The sequence below is a fragment of the Balaenoptera physalus genome (genome assembly GCF_965194825.1).
Source record: "Balaenoptera physalus genome assembly, chromosome: 16".
Classification (NCBI taxonomy): Eukaryota; Metazoa; Chordata; class Mammalia; order Artiodactyla; family Balaenopteridae; genus Balaenoptera; species Balaenoptera physalus.
Genome location: NC_138898.1, coordinates 34,936,600 through 34,952,438, shown reverse-complemented (window position 1 = coordinate 34,952,438; position 15,839 = coordinate 34,936,600). Strand labels below are relative to the sequence as shown.

At 41.9% G+C, this 15,839-nt stretch overlaps 2 protein-coding genes across 6 annotated transcripts in view; one reads left to right on the top strand and one right to left on the bottom strand.

Moving 5' to 3' along the window:
* MCM8 (minichromosome maintenance 8 homologous recombination repair factor) overlaps positions 1-5,274 on the bottom strand; it is a 42,680-nt gene extending 37,406 nt beyond the window's left edge. The window contains exons 1-3 of one of the 3 annotated variants that reach the window (XR_014254450.1): positions 4,953-5,274; positions 1,744-1,890; positions 1,366-1,449 (exon numbers count right to left, since the gene is read on the bottom strand). Coding sequence is in view for 2 of the 3 variants with exons in the window: in XM_082428213.1 (XP_082284339.1) it covers positions 1,366-1,449; positions 1,744-1,888 (229 nt within the window). In the remaining variant the exon portion in view is untranslated. The remainder of the gene's footprint in view (positions 1-1,365; positions 1,450-1,743; positions 1,891-4,952) is intronic. The other 2 variants (XM_082428213.1, XM_082428214.1) reach the window with 2 other exon arrangements.
* An 84-nt stretch (positions 5,275-5,358) lies between these two features.
* TRMT6 (tRNA methyltransferase 6 non-catalytic subunit) lies at positions 5,359-15,714 on the top strand. Of its 3 annotated transcripts, XM_082428231.1 has the most exons (11): positions 5,359-5,663; positions 8,203-8,330; positions 9,794-9,903; positions 10,456-10,547; positions 10,678-10,761; positions 11,027-11,151; positions 11,918-12,276; positions 12,671-12,756; positions 13,406-13,508; positions 13,611-13,697; positions 14,996-15,714. In XM_082428231.1, the coding sequence occupies exons 1-11, from the start codon at positions 5,536-5,538 to the stop codon at positions 15,203-15,205; spliced, it is 1,512 nt and encodes a 503-aa protein (XP_082284357.1). In that variant the 5' UTR covers positions 5,359-5,535; the 3' UTR covers positions 15,206-15,714. The 3 variants fall into 3 exon arrangements, with proteins under 3 accessions (XP_082284357.1, XP_082284356.1, XP_082284358.1); XM_082428230.1 differs by lacking the exon at positions 8,203-8,330 and having other exon boundaries at positions 5,377-5,663; XM_082428232.1 differs by lacking the exons at positions 8,203-8,330; positions 9,794-9,903 and having other exon boundaries at positions 5,525-5,663.
* The last annotated feature ends 125 nt before the right edge of the window (positions 15,715-15,839 follow it).

The following is a 15,839-nucleotide window of genomic DNA, read 5'->3' as shown; positions in this document are numbered from 1 at the left end:
AGGCAGACTACCACTCGACTCTGGTCCCAAAACTGTAAAGTTATCTTCCACATTGTGAAGTTCTATAACATTTTTGAATTGGTCTCCCACAGAGAAACAGTACAATGAAGCAGTTCGGAAGTACAACTGGCCAAAGGCAACTTGTGAACTCCATTTTTAGGACCAGTCCAAAGATCACTTCTAGTATTCTGAGCTAACTGCTAGGGAAGTATTGTGGGTGTTGGTGGCTAATGCATCCTAAAGCAACAAAAGACACATCAACTATGAAACATAACATTTCTATATACCAGAGAAAAACAGACTCTCAATATAGAAAACATTTGTAAAGCACTTCATTCATTCACAAAATGAATACTGAGTGCCCGGTATAGGGCAAGATCCTTGCCCTTAAGCAGTACAGTCCAGTGGGTAAAAAAAAACACAGATATACATAAACACAAAACCCATATCTCATAACAAGCATATGATACTATCAGAGCACAGGAAAGATGATTCTCCAAACCCATACAGACAGATGTATGATGTTAACTGATGTTCTGGATTACAAAAAGGAGATTCCTTAACTATGTTTCTACACAAACTGTGTTGGTCATTGTCTCTTGGTTCCAAGCATACTCTTCTATTTTCAGCTTTGTGATTCTTTGATCAAGATCTGCACAAGGCATTTCCCAGACTCCTGTAAGATTCTGCCAATTAGAGGCAACTTTAGAGACTGGCAGGCGGCAGGCAGGAAGGAATTTATTCTTGTTTCCAATTCTTTTCAGCATCTCTCCAGCTACAGAGGATAGCTACAGTTCTAGCCTCCAGCACTAAGCACCAACCATGCCACTCTCCTGCCAGAACTACCAGCAGCAACCTGCTTAATTCGCCTCGGTGGTCTGAGCACAGCTCTGAAAGATATCCTTCAGAGGTCCAAGCACAGCTTTGTGGGGTGCCCCTCAAAGGTCAAAGCCACAGCTATGCTGTGGCTCCTCCTTTGAATTCTTAGGTTCTGATAACCTCAGCACTACTTATCTTTTGTTCCCTCAGGCATAAGGGTGGTTGTTGCTTTCCAAAGTTAACACTATCTGGGAGTTTACCTCAGTGTTCCCTTTTTGGTCTTTCAGTCTTCTATCTGTATACCCAATTCCCTGTATTAAATCCTCTTTCTGAAATACCTAGTGTGGTTTGTTTTTCTGACCAATAGAAAATGAAAAATTATGCTCTTGAAACATAAACATAATTCAATTGTTTGGGTGAACTAAGATTAAAGAAGAGGGGAGATATATATATATGTAAGCCAAATGAACAGTAATATGAGATGTAGCATCCAAAAAAAGTTAAGGAAAATAAGACTTATGGTACTTTTTGCACTTTTAACTCTACCTTCTGACAAATAAAGCTTCCAGCCTTTATATGGTATGAATTGATCCAACGTTGATTGTAGTAGCAAAGACTGTGGGGTTTGTTCTGAAAAAAACAAACAAACAAAACCACAAAAACAGAATACTAGGTTAATAGAAACAGAACATTTTTTTTTCCTATTTGCTTCTCCTTATAACAATGAGACCCTGACATGTTATTAATAGAATATCTAAGTTACAGATTTCAGTAAGAATTTTGGATATTAACATCCAAATATTACCTTAAGGGTAATGTCAAATAAAAGACAGACAAATTTGAGTTAAACTGCTTTTCATGACAGGCATGAACAGATTCCTTCATGAAGGAAAAAATAATTGCACTACTGTTGGCCTCCCCTACCAGGATGTTTTCCTGTGGCTTTATTCACGTCAGGTCTGTGCTCTAGTTCTCTCCATTTTCCTGAGAAGCTCCCACCACCTCTTCTTCTTTTCCAGCTTTGAAATCTTCCTCGTCCAAATCCTCTGCCTCTGTACTCTCCATTCATGTCTTTTAAAAGATAGAGATTAGGAAAGTCCTCATCAAAACTATAGGAGAAATAGTGCTCCTAAAAATGTATTAACATATTACTAAGAAAAATTAATATATATTCTAGTTTGAGACCAGCAATGTTGCACAGCATGGCACAAACCCCAAACACTCTGCAGTAATTCTTCTAATCCTCATCTCTTTTTAAGGCATACCACAGATGTTTAACCAAGTATACTGAATGCTTATGCCTTTTCTTATTTTTGTCATGGGATTTATCATGGGATAAAAATAAGAAAAGGTATAAGGAAAGGTACCATACCTGTTTTCATGGAACTCCCACAATAGAAATGAAAATAAGACAGATAATTAACTCTAAGATACCTCTGTAGTGTTGTGAGACTTATTACAGGGCAGCACTGGCTGCACATTATCCTGACCTGTGACATTAGGAATATATCATCATAGCTCCTTATATATAGACAATCCAGCTGTGCCATATCCACTTTTATCAGAGATACATGGATATCCTTTTTTTAAAAATTTATTTTTTTTTTATTTTGGCCACACTGCGTGGCTTGTGGGATTTCAGTTTCCCGACCCAGGACAGGCAGTGAAAGCACCAAATCCTAACCACTAGACCACCAGGGAACTCCCTGGATATTCTTACATAGGCATCTAAGACAGATCTTTCTGGGGAAGCACAGGAGTGGGACGGGTACATACATGTTTCAACCTTTCTTTTCCTGTAGGGGCCAAAATGGAAAAAAAGTTAATTTTCCAGATTTAGAACGACTGTGCTAAAACGACAATGAAAGCAAGATCATTTCTAGGCCAATACTGATAGATGGGTTATTTGCAATTTTTAGATAAATTTGTTGAAATGCAATAAAGTTTTTCTGAAAGCATATCCATATTTGTTAATATCATTCTGGGGGCTATTTATCCCTTCCTGCTTTTTTCTACTTTGTACATGGTGAGATACTCATTTTTAAAAATATTTTATTTTATTTTTTGCCTTGCCATGTGGCTTGCAGGATCTTAGTTCCCTGACCAAGGATCGAACCCGGGCCCACAGCAGTGAAAACGCTGAGTCCTAACCACTGGACCACCAGGGAATTCCCAAGATACTCATTTTTATTAAACTCAAACCCATAAAGATAGTTCCTGGTTGAGAAGCAATAAATCAAAATATGTGATCTTTAAAAATGGGTTTTAAGGGGCTTCCCTGGTGGCGCAGTGGTTGAGAGTCCGCCTGCCGATGCAGGGGACACGAGTTCAAGCCCTGGTTCAGGAAGATCCCACCTGCTGCGGAGCAACTAAGCCTGTGTGCCACAACTACTGAGCCTGCGCTCTGGAGCCCGCAAGCCACAACTACTGAGCCCATGCACCACAAGTACTGAAGCCTGTGCGCCTAGAGCCTGTGCTCTACAAGAGAAGCCACCGCAATGAGAAGCCTGCGCAATGCAACGGTCGCTGCAACTAGAGAAAGCCTGCGCACAGCAATGAAGACCCAACGCAGCCAAAAAAAAATTTTTTTAAATGGGTTTTAAAATAATTCATATAAGTAGAGCACAGGGCAGTGAAACCATACTGTATGATACTGTAAGGGTGGACATGAAATCATGCATTTGTCAAATCCCACGAAACTATACAACAAAAAGAGTGAATCCTAATGTAACTATGGATTTTAATAACAATGTATCAATTTTGGTCCATCAATTGCAACAAATGTATCACACTAATGCAAGAGGCTAATAATGGGGGAACTGGGGGTGGGGGAAGGGAAGAGGACCTATATGGGAACTCTGTACTTTCTGTGCAATTTTTACAACAATAGTTGTAAACCTACAACTATTCTAAAAAATAAAGTCTGCTGAAGAAAATAGTTTACTAATACAACTCAATATCCAAAAAATGAACAGAGGACTTGAACAGACATTTTTCCAAAGAAGACTTAGAGATGGCCAAGAGGCACATGAAAAGATGCTCAACATCGTTAATCATCAGAGAAATGCAAATCAAAACCACAATGAGATATCACCTCACACCTGTCATAATGGCTATCGTCAAAAACACAACAAATAATAAATGTAGGGGAGGATGTGGAGAAAAGGGAACCCTAGTACACTGTTGGTGGGAATGTAAATTGGTGCAGCCAGTATGGAAAACAGTGTGGAGCTTCCTCAAGAAATTAAAAATAGGGACTTCCCTGGTGGCCCAGTGGTAAAGAATCTGCCTTCCAAGGCAGGGGACGCGGGTTCGATCCCTGGTCAGGGAACAAAGATTCCACATGGCGCGGGGCAACTAAGCCCCCACGCCACAACTACTGAGTTCGCGCACCTCAACTAGAGAGCCTGCATGCCGCAAACTACACAGCCCACACGCTCTGGAACCCGCGCGCCACAACTGAAAAGAAGAGAAAACACGCACGCCACAACTAGAGAGAAGCCTGCGCACCACAACGAAGAGCCCTCGCACCGCAACTAAGACCCGACACAGCCCCCCCCAAAAAAATTTAAATGAAGTATAATCTATAAAAATTGAATCACTATGTTGTACACCTGAAACTAACATAACATTATAAATCAACTATACCTCAATAAAAGAAAATAGTTCATATCCTAAGGATAAAAATAAATAAGAATATATCCATAGACTGTAGTGCAATTCATTACAAGACAGAGTATCCGCATCTTTATTTAAAGCGATTTAAATTAGTAAATAAGTTAATAACAAGTTCATGTTATGGGCACTAACAGGGCTTTGATAATCATCTAGACCACACCATACGTTAAGAAACTGAAGACCAGAGAAATTAAGCGAACTGATCAAGATCAAAGTTGTCTGTTGACAGTACTGAGCTCAAACTTCGTCTCCACATTCCCAAGCTGAAGTGCTCCTTCGACAATGCTACGTGCCGTATCTTTTTCAAACGAGGTAATATGGTGAGAACAACTAGTAAAAATTCCAACATAAATGCAAGAGGTAGGACTGGAGAATGGGTAAAAGCCACCCGTCGGGCTTCTATGCTTGGTTAAATACCCCACTTCATTTACGTCTCCTCAAGACTAAGTTCTTACTTGCAAAAGATGGAGGTCCCAAAACTCTCTTAGTTCATGGGGGGAAGCACGACGGGGCAGAGACGAGACTCCGCGGTCCGAGCTCCTCAGGTGACCCTGCCCCAGCCCCGCAGACTCTTCACCCTCAGCTCTCCTGACGTCCCCGAGCGGGATCGAAGCTCGTCTGTAGGAGCGGCTTGGGGACCTCAGCTTCTCCACCGAGGCCGCACAGGGGAGCCGGAAAATGTCTAGAGCAGGGCGCCACAACAGCACGGCTAACCAAAGCCCAGTTTCCCAAGTTCTTTTTTGGCGCTTCTGTGACGCAACTTCCGCCCGAAGCTGCGGCGAGACCGGAGGGGCGTGACGGAGGGCAGCCAATCAAGAAGATCGGCCTGACGGAAGCCTTGAGGCTCCCGGAAGCTGTCCTGAGGTTCTTACCAGAAAGCGGAAGCGGCGCGCAGCACGTGGGGGCGGTGCCGGTCGGAGGGCTTTGAGTCTTCTTGGTTTGTGGGAGGTGAGGCTGCTAGCGGCTACAGCCCAGGGCCAGGGGCAGAGCGCGGGGAACTGGAGAGACGCTGCGGAGCTTGGAGACCGGCTGAGCGTCATGGAGGGCTCTGAGGAGCAACCGGGCCCACGGCCACCGCATCCCGGGGACCACCGCATCCGCGACGGCGATTTCGTGGTGCTGAAACGGGAAGATGTGTTTAAAGCAGTGCAAGTCCAGCGGAGAAAGTAAGTCAGGTCGCTGGCCTTTAGGGGTTCTCCGCCCCCATCTTCTGGACACCCTCTCCCTCCAGGGTTCCATTCTTGGATTCCCAATCCATTCTGGATTCCCAGTTCTCTCTCTCGTCGTCTCCTCTCGGATCTTCCCACAGAGGCCTTTGCCCCCAGAATCCCATCCTTGGCCCTCGAGATCTCCCTCACTCCTCTGTCTTCCTACAGAACCCCCCTCCGTGATCTCATACTGGCCCTCTATCTTAAGCATCTCACTTACTCTTTCCACGGTCCTTTTCCCATTCTTGGCCCTCAGGTGCTCCGCCCCTCTCTCCAGGCCCCCACCCCACCCCCTGTCCTGGGGTTCTTTCCCCAGGTTTTGAGTTCTTCTCTCCTGTCTTCTCACAGAACCCACCCTTCACCCTCTAGTCTCATTCTTGCCTCCCAGAGCCCCCCTCATCACAACTTTATTTTGTATTCTTGAAACGAGTGCTTTTTTCTTTTCAGAATTTCTGATTAGAAATGTGTAAAGTGCTAATACTAATTATTTAAGCTTTTTAATTGAAGTATAGCAGCGCAGCAAAGTCCTTAGGTTATAAGTTCGATGAACGATTCCATGTGCAGGTGAACCTTTGGTTTTTCCTTCTCGTATTGTCCTTTTAAGTTGCTTTATCGTGAGATGTGGTTGTTTGAGTGTGCTTCTTACAAATGTGCTCTTTTAGATAAGAGCTTTTCGTTCCCAAGGAGACAGACAGTAACATCTTTATTTCTAAAAAGTATTCTTTAGACATTTATTTTGAAACACTTTTCAACAGTTTTCTTGGCAGAAGCCATAGCATTAGTTTCCATTTTGTTTAGAAAATGACTCTTTGAGCTCAACTACATCCCAGGCCAGACTCTCCCTTCACTCTTTCCTCGGGGCTGCACTCATCTGGTTGAGCAGAAGCAATCCTGCCTCTGTGAGCAGACTCTGCACATCCCCCTCTTCTCCAAGGAAGGTGTGGCTCCATGTCCTTCTGACTGGGTCCCACTTTCCTGACTAGGGCAGTGACCTCCTGTCAGGCCAATCAGTTTGAGTGACACACCCTTCTTTGCATATCAGACCAGCTGCCAGAGGGTAAACCCAACCCAGCTCAGACACAGTGTTTTGCTAGCACTGGGCTACTCAAAGGATGAGGCAGGGGAGGGTACACATCTGGGCTGAGCTGAGTTTCAGCTTCTCTGAGGGGATTCATGTCAGCAAATATTTAGAGTGTCTGTTATGTGTTAATCACGGAGGACCCAGCAAAGAGCAAGAATTGGCCCTGCCTGGATACTTAGGACCTTGGAGAAATTCACTCAGGTGGTTCAAGTAAGGAGACTTAATGAAGATGTGACACATACACATACAGAGATGTGACAAGGTTTAGAGAACCAGTAGAGACTGGTGATGCATCCAAGGGTCTAGAATTGTGGGAAGCCTTCAGCAAGGGAGCCTGTGTGATGTGGTCTGTGCATTCTGTCATGGTCGGCCTCTTGGGGCACAGAGAAAGAAAGAGAAGGTGTAGGATGGGGCATAAAGAAAGTTAACCAGTGTACATCTTTCAGAATTCAGAGTTCTGTTGATATGGGCCATGTCCTGAAGCTAAGCAGGGCTTCCCGAGATCCATTTGTTCTTTGCTGGATAGACCGTGTGGTGCAGTGGAAAGAACCAGTCTTTTAGGTCAGGCAGACTTGGATTTGAATCCCAGCTCCTACTGTGTAACTGAATCTTGGGCAAGACACTTTTCCCTCAGTTTCAAGTTTGCTCATCTGGAAAGAGCTGTGTCCCAGGATTACATAATTGAGAATTAAATCAAAAAGTATGAAACACCTGGCACATACTACCTAACCCCTGATTGACACTCAGTGGGTGTTAGTTTTTGTCTTTTGAAAGTTTTTTGTTTTTGTGGGATTTCCCTTTTAAATTGTAAGAAGATAAAAATCTGGGTAATGGGAAAAGCTAAGATTGCCTGGGCCTCAGTAGAGCCTCATCAGTGTTAGGCACTGTTTACAAATGTGTAGATTGTCAATAATGTTCATATGTATATATCATTTGCTTTTCCTGGATGATTTTCAAAGAAAATGGCCAGTTAGGCCAGGGAATTTGTTAAATCCCTGTCATCCCAATGATTGTTCAGTTTTGAGATTTTCTTGTGTAAGTTACAAGAGGCGTCACAGTGTGTGTCTCAGTGGCATGGCAATCTTGCTACTCAGGAAATCCAAAGTCTGCGAGTTTGGACATCCTGTCAAACAGTGCAAATTGGAGCCAGACCAATGCCTCAGAAGAGGAATGTCTTCTGTCTTTGTTTCTCATTCCAAATTCAGTGTTTTTGTGGCTTCTTTATTAATTTTGTGCAGTGTTTTGTGTTTCTGGCCCCAACCCGATCCTCTCTAGTTCATTTGTCGGTTCATGGTCAGAGATAATGCTGCTGATCATCCTTTAGAGAGACTGATTATGAAATAACCTAGGTTGAACGAATCGTTCCTGTACTGAATACAAATGAGATTCAGCTAATTGATTGCATTTCTTCCCCAGAAAAGTAACTTTTGAAAAACAGTGGTTCTATCTGGATAACGTCATTGGCCATAGTTATGGAACCACATTTGAAGTTACCAGTGGAGGAAGTCTTCAGCCTAAGAAGAAGAAGGAAGAGCCTACTTCAGGTGCACTGTACTACTTAGGATGTATGAAATAGATGCTCTTGAGCTGGCTACTCAGAAACCTGTCAACTCGAATTAATTCTAGAATGCTAGCCCAGGCTGTCCCCAAAGAAATCTAAACTCATAATCTAAGAACTGTAGCTTGGTGGAATGAATTAGGGTCTGACTTTGGCTTTGAGATACCTGGGTTCTGACTCCTGCCCATCATTAACCAGCTCTTCGACCTTGGGCCAGGTATTTGATGCCATGAATCCTTGCAGCTTCATTTTAAGAGTGGGTGTGGAGCCCTGTTGGTGTCTAGAAGTTACCAGCTCTTGAGGTAGTTAGCATATAGGGTAAGGATAAGAGATCTGGCTTTGAATTCAACTGACTAGGTTTAAGTTCCAGCTTCATCACTTACTTTGTAACCTTGACCTAGTTATTTAGTTTCTCTAAGTTTTATATTCTCATCGGTAAAATAGGGCCATAAACATGTTTAATGCCCAAGCTGTAGTGAGTGTTCAATCATATGACACATAGGAAGTTCTTAACAGTGCCTTGCCTGTTAGAGTAACGACCCCATAATTTTAGTATTATTGCTAATTAAAATTAAATACTTAAATTTTTATCAAAATAAATGTGCTTAAATATTTTATTAATAAAATTAAAATACTTAATTATTAAAATTAATTAAAACACTATCGAAGTTCTGGTTCAAACCAGTTTATTAAATACTTTTAAATCAACATTCGTGTTTTTATTAAGCACCAGATATGTTCCAGACATGATTAAGCAGTGCAATTTCAGCAGTTCCTTAGATAGACTATCCCATAAAATTTATTTAGCAGTGGGGGACACCAAAAATAAGCAAACAGCATAATTTCAGGTGGTGATGTGTGCTGTGCAGATGATAAAGCAGGGAGGTGTACTGAAGGCTGATTGAAAGATGTGAAACTTGGCTGAGATGGTGAGCTCAGCCCTGAGTGATGGAAAGGATCCACCCACTTGGAGATGTCACAAGAGCATTCCAGACAGAGGGAGCAGCAAGTGCCAAAGCCCCACATTGAGACCATGCTGCTGTGTCTAAGGAACAGAAAGAAGGGCAATGTGGCTGAGTACAGGGGTTGAGAAATGAGCCCTGGAAAGGTAGCCAGGGGCCAGGTCATATACAACCTTGCGGATCATCTTTGAATTGCTACTGGAAACCACTGTGGTTTTGTGCGTTGGAATAGATGAGCCAATTTGCATTTTAAAAAGAGAACTTTGGTGTCAGGTAGATTGTAAGGGGACAAGAGCGGGAACAAGAATATGAGTGAGTGGCTTGGAGTAGTCGTGACAAGAAAGGGTAGTGGATTGGGGTGGGGGCAGTGGAACTGGAAGGCCAGATTTAAGTGGCTGATGGGCTGGATGTGGATACAAACTTAGAATAGGAAAGATTTTTAAATAATTTCAGATCATACGTGTCATAGAGCAATTTTCTTCCTTAGAGACCAAAGAAGCGGGCACTGATAATCGAAATATAATTGATGATGGGAAATCTCAGAAACTTACTCAAGATGACATAAAAGCTTTAAAGGACAAAGGCATTAAAGGCGAGGTAAAATTCAAAGGATTTTTTGTTTTGTTTTCATTTGGTATTTAGGAAATTGCTTGCATTTTAAAGCAGACTTCTCCTAAGGTAAAATGTAAAAATACTGTACATTTCTGTTAAGAATAGCTTGAAGTGTATAGTGCAATTCAGTATATCAAAGATTTTGTTTCTTACAGGCAGGAATGTAAGTGAATGACATTACTAATAGTGTTAGCAAAAGGGAATTTGATAATTTAGTGCATCTCAGAGCTTAACTTTGTTCATTTTCATTAATGTTTTCAGCCAGTGTCTTCAGGACTGACAGTTTTCTTTACCTCTTTTCTCCCTTTATTGTATATATCTGTTCTTTTACTTTGATTTAAATGGAGTTTAAAGTACTTACATTTTAATACAAATTCTAGATAGAGTATAAAAATACAAAGTTCACCCATTTGGACTTCTGTGGAAAAGGGCCTGGAGAATCAGACCTTTGGATACATTCTGGGGTAAGAAACCTTTGAAGTTATCTGTGCTGTGAAAATAAAGTTTCAGGAAATCTGCTTGCTCCTTTTCTTATAGGAAATAGTTCAGCAATTAATTGAAAATAGTACAACATTCCGAGACAAGACAGAATTTGCTCAAGATAAATATATAAAAAAGAAGAAAAAGAAGTAAGTAATTTTTGTTTTTAAAAAAATAAAAATATAAAATCTTTTTATAGATTTATGAAATATATTATTAAAAATAAAATATTTTTAAACTAGCTTTTTAAAACTGATGTTCTGTTTTTCCTTCCCCCAGATATGAAGCCATGATTACTGTTGTGAAGCCATCCACCCGCATTCTTTCAGTTATGTATTATGCAAGAGAACCTGGAAAAATTAAGTACGCTTTGTTTCCTTTCAAAAGTATAATTGGGGGAAAGTATATCTTTAAGAAAGTCATGATTTTAAGTAAAATGAAAATCTTGCTCATCTGCATAAAGTGTCCTCCTACTTCATAAATTGTAAGTCCTTTTTTACTATTGCCTCCAAAGCAATCAATAATCTTATCAACATCATTTTTATGAAACAAACAAAACTTGAAAAATTATGATTAAAATAGCAGACTTTGCTTAGCTATAAATGAATGAATCATTTTTTTTCCTTAGCCACATGAGATACGATACACTAGCCCAGATGCTGACATTGGGAAATATCCGTGCTGGCAATAAAATGATTGTGATGGAAACATGTGCAGGCTTGGTGCTGGGTGCAATGATGGAACGAATGGGAGGTAAGATTTAAGGTTTTCAAGTTCATTAAAACCCTACCATAATTTGAGTCGAGGGGTCTAAAATATTCAAACTCATGGAAAGTGAGGTTGAGTTACTAGAAGCGAATGAAATGACTTGGGCGTGCCTGCACAGCTCCAGTCTCTGGGACCTTCCTCCGTAGCCCACATCTCCCAGCCTGAGCTGTGCTGGCACTCCCGACGCAGTGTCCTTTCCAGCTTCTGTGTCAGTGGAGATGGTTCTGAAGCCTGTGACTGGCTAGGACCTCCAGGACCGTGATTTCAGTTAAACTCTTGGATAGCTGGTGCTCATTTTATTGGCCTGAATTGAGAGTATAGGGTGGGAAGAATACTAGGGATGTATTCTGTACTAGAAGAGTACAACACAGCCTGATTTAACTGCCCTTTTTATGACCCCATTGAAGATAAGAACTTTTAACTGCCCTGTTTAAAGATTGGACTTGGGGGATGCTGAGAACCAATCACCAATCATGTGACATACAAAATTTGTATGATCACAGGGTTTTACTGTAGTGTCAAGGGGGGTACACTTCTTTAACACTTCCTGTGTACCTGTTTAGAATTATGTTACCCCCATTGGGAATACGCATGGACTCCAGATGGACCCCCAGAGGAGGTGCATCACCTTCAACCTCTGAACAGCGTAAAGCAGAGAGACCTTCAGTCTCCTTACTGTGGAGTACCCCGAGGGTTGCATAGTCTAGAGCCGCCTCCATTGAGCAGATATTTGTTTCTTTTGTCTCTTCAGGTTTTGGCTCCATTATTCAGCTGTACCCTGGAGGTGGACCTGTTCGGGCAGCAACAGCATGTTTTGGATTTCCAAAATCTTTCCTCAGTGGTCTTTATGAATTCCCCCTCAACCAAGTGGACAGTCTCTTAAATGGAACATTTTCTGCTGAGATGTTATCTTCAGAGCCAAAAGACAGTGCTTCGGTTGAAGAAAGTAATGGCACACTGGAGGAAAAACAGACTTCAGAGCAAGAGAACGAAGACAGCATGCCAGAGGCCCCAGAGAGCAATCACCCAGAAGAACAAGAAACAATGGAAATTGTATCTCAAGATCCAGACTCTAAGGAGCCTAAAGAGAGAGGAAACAAAAAGGATTATGTAAGAATGTTAAGAGTTCCCACTACCCTCAATATCTTCCTCAGGGCTTCATTTAACTTCATGTAAGCCCTGAGATTTGATTTGGCTTTGGAGCATCAGCTCCCAAGATAAGAGATATCAAAACAGACAGAGAAAAAGTGTGTGTGAGTGTACACACGTGTGATTTAATCTTTGGGATGGAGCTTTAGGATACAGAAGCATTGTATAGGTGGCTGCATGGTGGTTTTATAACCAAGGGGCTCTCTTATGTGTTTTCAGCTTCCTTATAAATGATCTCCTTCTGTTGCCTTAGTCCAAGTTGATAAATATTGTTAAAATGTTTTGACAGACCAGTGTTTCCATAAACCCGACTGAATGACCTCAGTATGTTGGTATCTTATTTTTCTTCTTGAAGATTCAGGAAAAGCAGAGGAGACAAGAAGAGCAGAAGAAAAGACATTTAGAAGCTGCTGCTCTGCTGAGTGAAAGAAACGCAGACGGGTGTGTTGATGAAAGAACACAGGCGACATCTTGGTGCTCGTGGGCTCTGCTTCAAGCAGATTAGTGTTCTCTGTCTGCTTGTCTATTTTGGTTGTAGTGAGGGCAAACATGATGATTCTGTCTTGGGTTTTTAAAGAAAGGAGGCTGCATCTGGCAGAGATGGGAAATTGATTATGCTGATTTCAGAGTTTTAGAAGAAATTGAAATTTCTCCAATGATGGCACATCAGATTGGGCTGTGTAGTCCCGCTAGGTGCAGGTTGGGGGGCATTCCAGTTGATGTGATACTGCCTAAGGGCATGGGCTAAGGAAAACCTGACAGGAAAGGCAGATTCAGGTATCTGCAAAGCCAGTATTACAATGTTGGATTTGCTTCCAGATTTTTTTTTAAATCAAGACTGTCATTAGAGTTGCCAACTCTAAGTTGGCCACTTAGAGTTGCCAAGCACCACGAGAGTTTATAATCCAGTTTGTGTTTCCTAGAAAGTAATAGCTCGTGATTTTATTGTTGGAATCTCTAGAATGTTGTATTTAAAGTGCTTCCTTGTGTGAGTCATGCAAATAAATACGTGATATTTTAAATGCATTTTAAAACCTATGCTCTGCTTTGGGGACATAGAGAAATAATTTGTCTAACATTTTCCTTGCAGTTTAATTGTAGCTAGTCGTTTCCATCCCACTCCACTGCTGCTGTCTTTGCTGGACTTTGTGGCTCCTTCAAGGCCGTTCGTGGTCTACTGTCAATATAAAGAGGTAATACTGAAACAGAGTGGACAGGAATTCTTGCGTCTGAATGTTGTTTCTCAAATTGCACCCTCAAAATAATTATTAACAAAACTCTGTTTATGCCTTTAGCCTCTGTTGGAATGCTACACAAAACTGCGGGAAAGAGGAGGGGTCATCAATCTCAGGCTGTCTGAAACCTGGCTCAGAAATTACCAGGTATGTGTTCTCACAGCCAGTCCCTGGGAGCTGCTCTCCTGGGTCGCTGGCTCTGCACAGTAGTGCCAGAAGCTGTTAAATAGGGATCTCCCTGTTTCTATCTATAGAGATGAAAGAGTCTCACGTCTGTAACTCAGAGAAAGTGCCCTGACCTTTCCTGACCCTTTTTTCTTTTTTCACGTCATGGTCTATTACTCAGATACCTGAGTCCAGAGACATTTAAAATGCACACGACTGTGGTTTGAGATCACTGTAGAGGGAATAACTGATAATAGCAAAACCCCTAGGCTGACAAGAAAGTGACCCTTTCCTTTCTGCTGGGATGTCTTTGCAGCAAGTGTTCGAGAGTTCCTGGTGGGCTCCGTGTCAGTTCAGGTCCTCTGGAATGTATATGCGAAGATAGAATTAAAAGTGTAAGAGAAATGCCTGTGAAAGATAAGAGGGAGCGGGATTAGGCAGGGAGAGCTGTCAGACCGTGATACAGGTCTGATGCCTGTGACAAGTGGGAGGAAGGATGGGAGGGGAGGAAGGGCATGCAGTGCTGCTCTGAGAAAGTCTCAGCCAGGATGACGAGGAACCCCAGAGCAAAAATTGCCCATTAAAGGAGTTCTGTGTTGGACAGAAATGGTCCAGTTGTGGTACCCATGCTCAGTTATCAACTTGGAATAGCCTCCCTGGGTGTGAATCTCAAAGAAGCAGCAGCTAGAGGCTTTCTGTTGCTTCAGCTCACAGCCAGTTCCCTCTTAGAGATCTGGGGGTGCACCTCCATGGCTGTCACAGGCCCTGCCCTGCTTCCTGGACATCTTACTTAATCCAGGACACTCTGCAGACCTGGGAAACCCTGTGCTTCATGGTAGTCATCTTATTTAGCTCTGGGAACAGGAGAGAAGAATTTTTGACAGAATTAATAGAGTGTTGGAGAAGGAAGGCTCTGGGTATATGTCCAGTAGCTACTTCTCCATGGACCCAGCTCCACTGTTGACCATGAAGAAAGAGGGAGAAAACCAGGCCCAGAGCACTACACAAACCAGTTGCCCTTTCACCACCAGAAACTTGCTTCAGGTTTAAGAGAAATGGTTTCAGTTTTATATTTCAAAAGAAAATCACTTAAACGAATTTCTGCGCTTTTATCTGCACTGTCATGTGAAAGATGGACCTCCTTAGGAATTGGTCTGATTAAATTGGTCGCTTTTCAGGCGAATCTGTGTCGTTTAAATTCTCATTTCTGGCATGTGTATTGTTAACATGGCTTTATCTGCTTAGGAAAACATGAATATCTGTCTTTCTGTCTTGATTAGGTTTTGCCAGATCGAAGTCATCCCAAACTACTGATGAGTGGAGGTGGGGGGTACCTTCTCTCAGGCTTCACGGTTGCCATGGACAACCTTAAAGCAGACCCCAGTCTCAAATCCAGCACCAGCACTTTAGAATCACACAAGACTGAAGAGCCAGCAGCTAAAAAACGGAAGTGCCCAGAGTCTGACTCAACCTTTCAAAAATTGCTCTGATTTTTGTTCTCAGACATTATGCAGTTAGTAAGTAAACTTTAAATGCCATTACTAATTGTGTTTTCATATCCTAAGAATGAGAACATGTCTATACCCCTGTTCGTGGGAAGGACAAGTAAGCCTTTTGTCCACCTCTGACACAGATTGGTTCCATCTGTCAAAACCTCGAGCCAGAATACCCAAGCCTGGGGTAAGCAGTAGACTGGTATATGGCCAATTGTGTTTATTTCACAAAAATCTTCTTAAGTACTTTTAGTGCTCTGTGCAAATATCTTGAGAATTTAGAGATCAAAGAAATATATTTATACAAAACTTTGTTTATATGTTAAGCCAAGTGGAATAACACACCATCAGTGAAACTTGAGTACTGAAACGAAGGAATTTGTGGAAGAAATTTCCTCTGTTCATTACGTTCTCTTCAACCTAAGCAATATGAATGTGTGTGAGACTTACAGTACCAAAAATGTCCACCCTTTTCCCTCCAGTGGAATAAACTTTTAAAAATTTTATATTCTATTATTTTAATAGTTGATGACGTAGAAAAGCTCTGAGTATTTATTTTACTGCTGTTTTTGTCAGTAGAAAGGTGTTGTAGGGTACTTTTTTGAATTAATTTGCCAGTCCTCTCATTCTT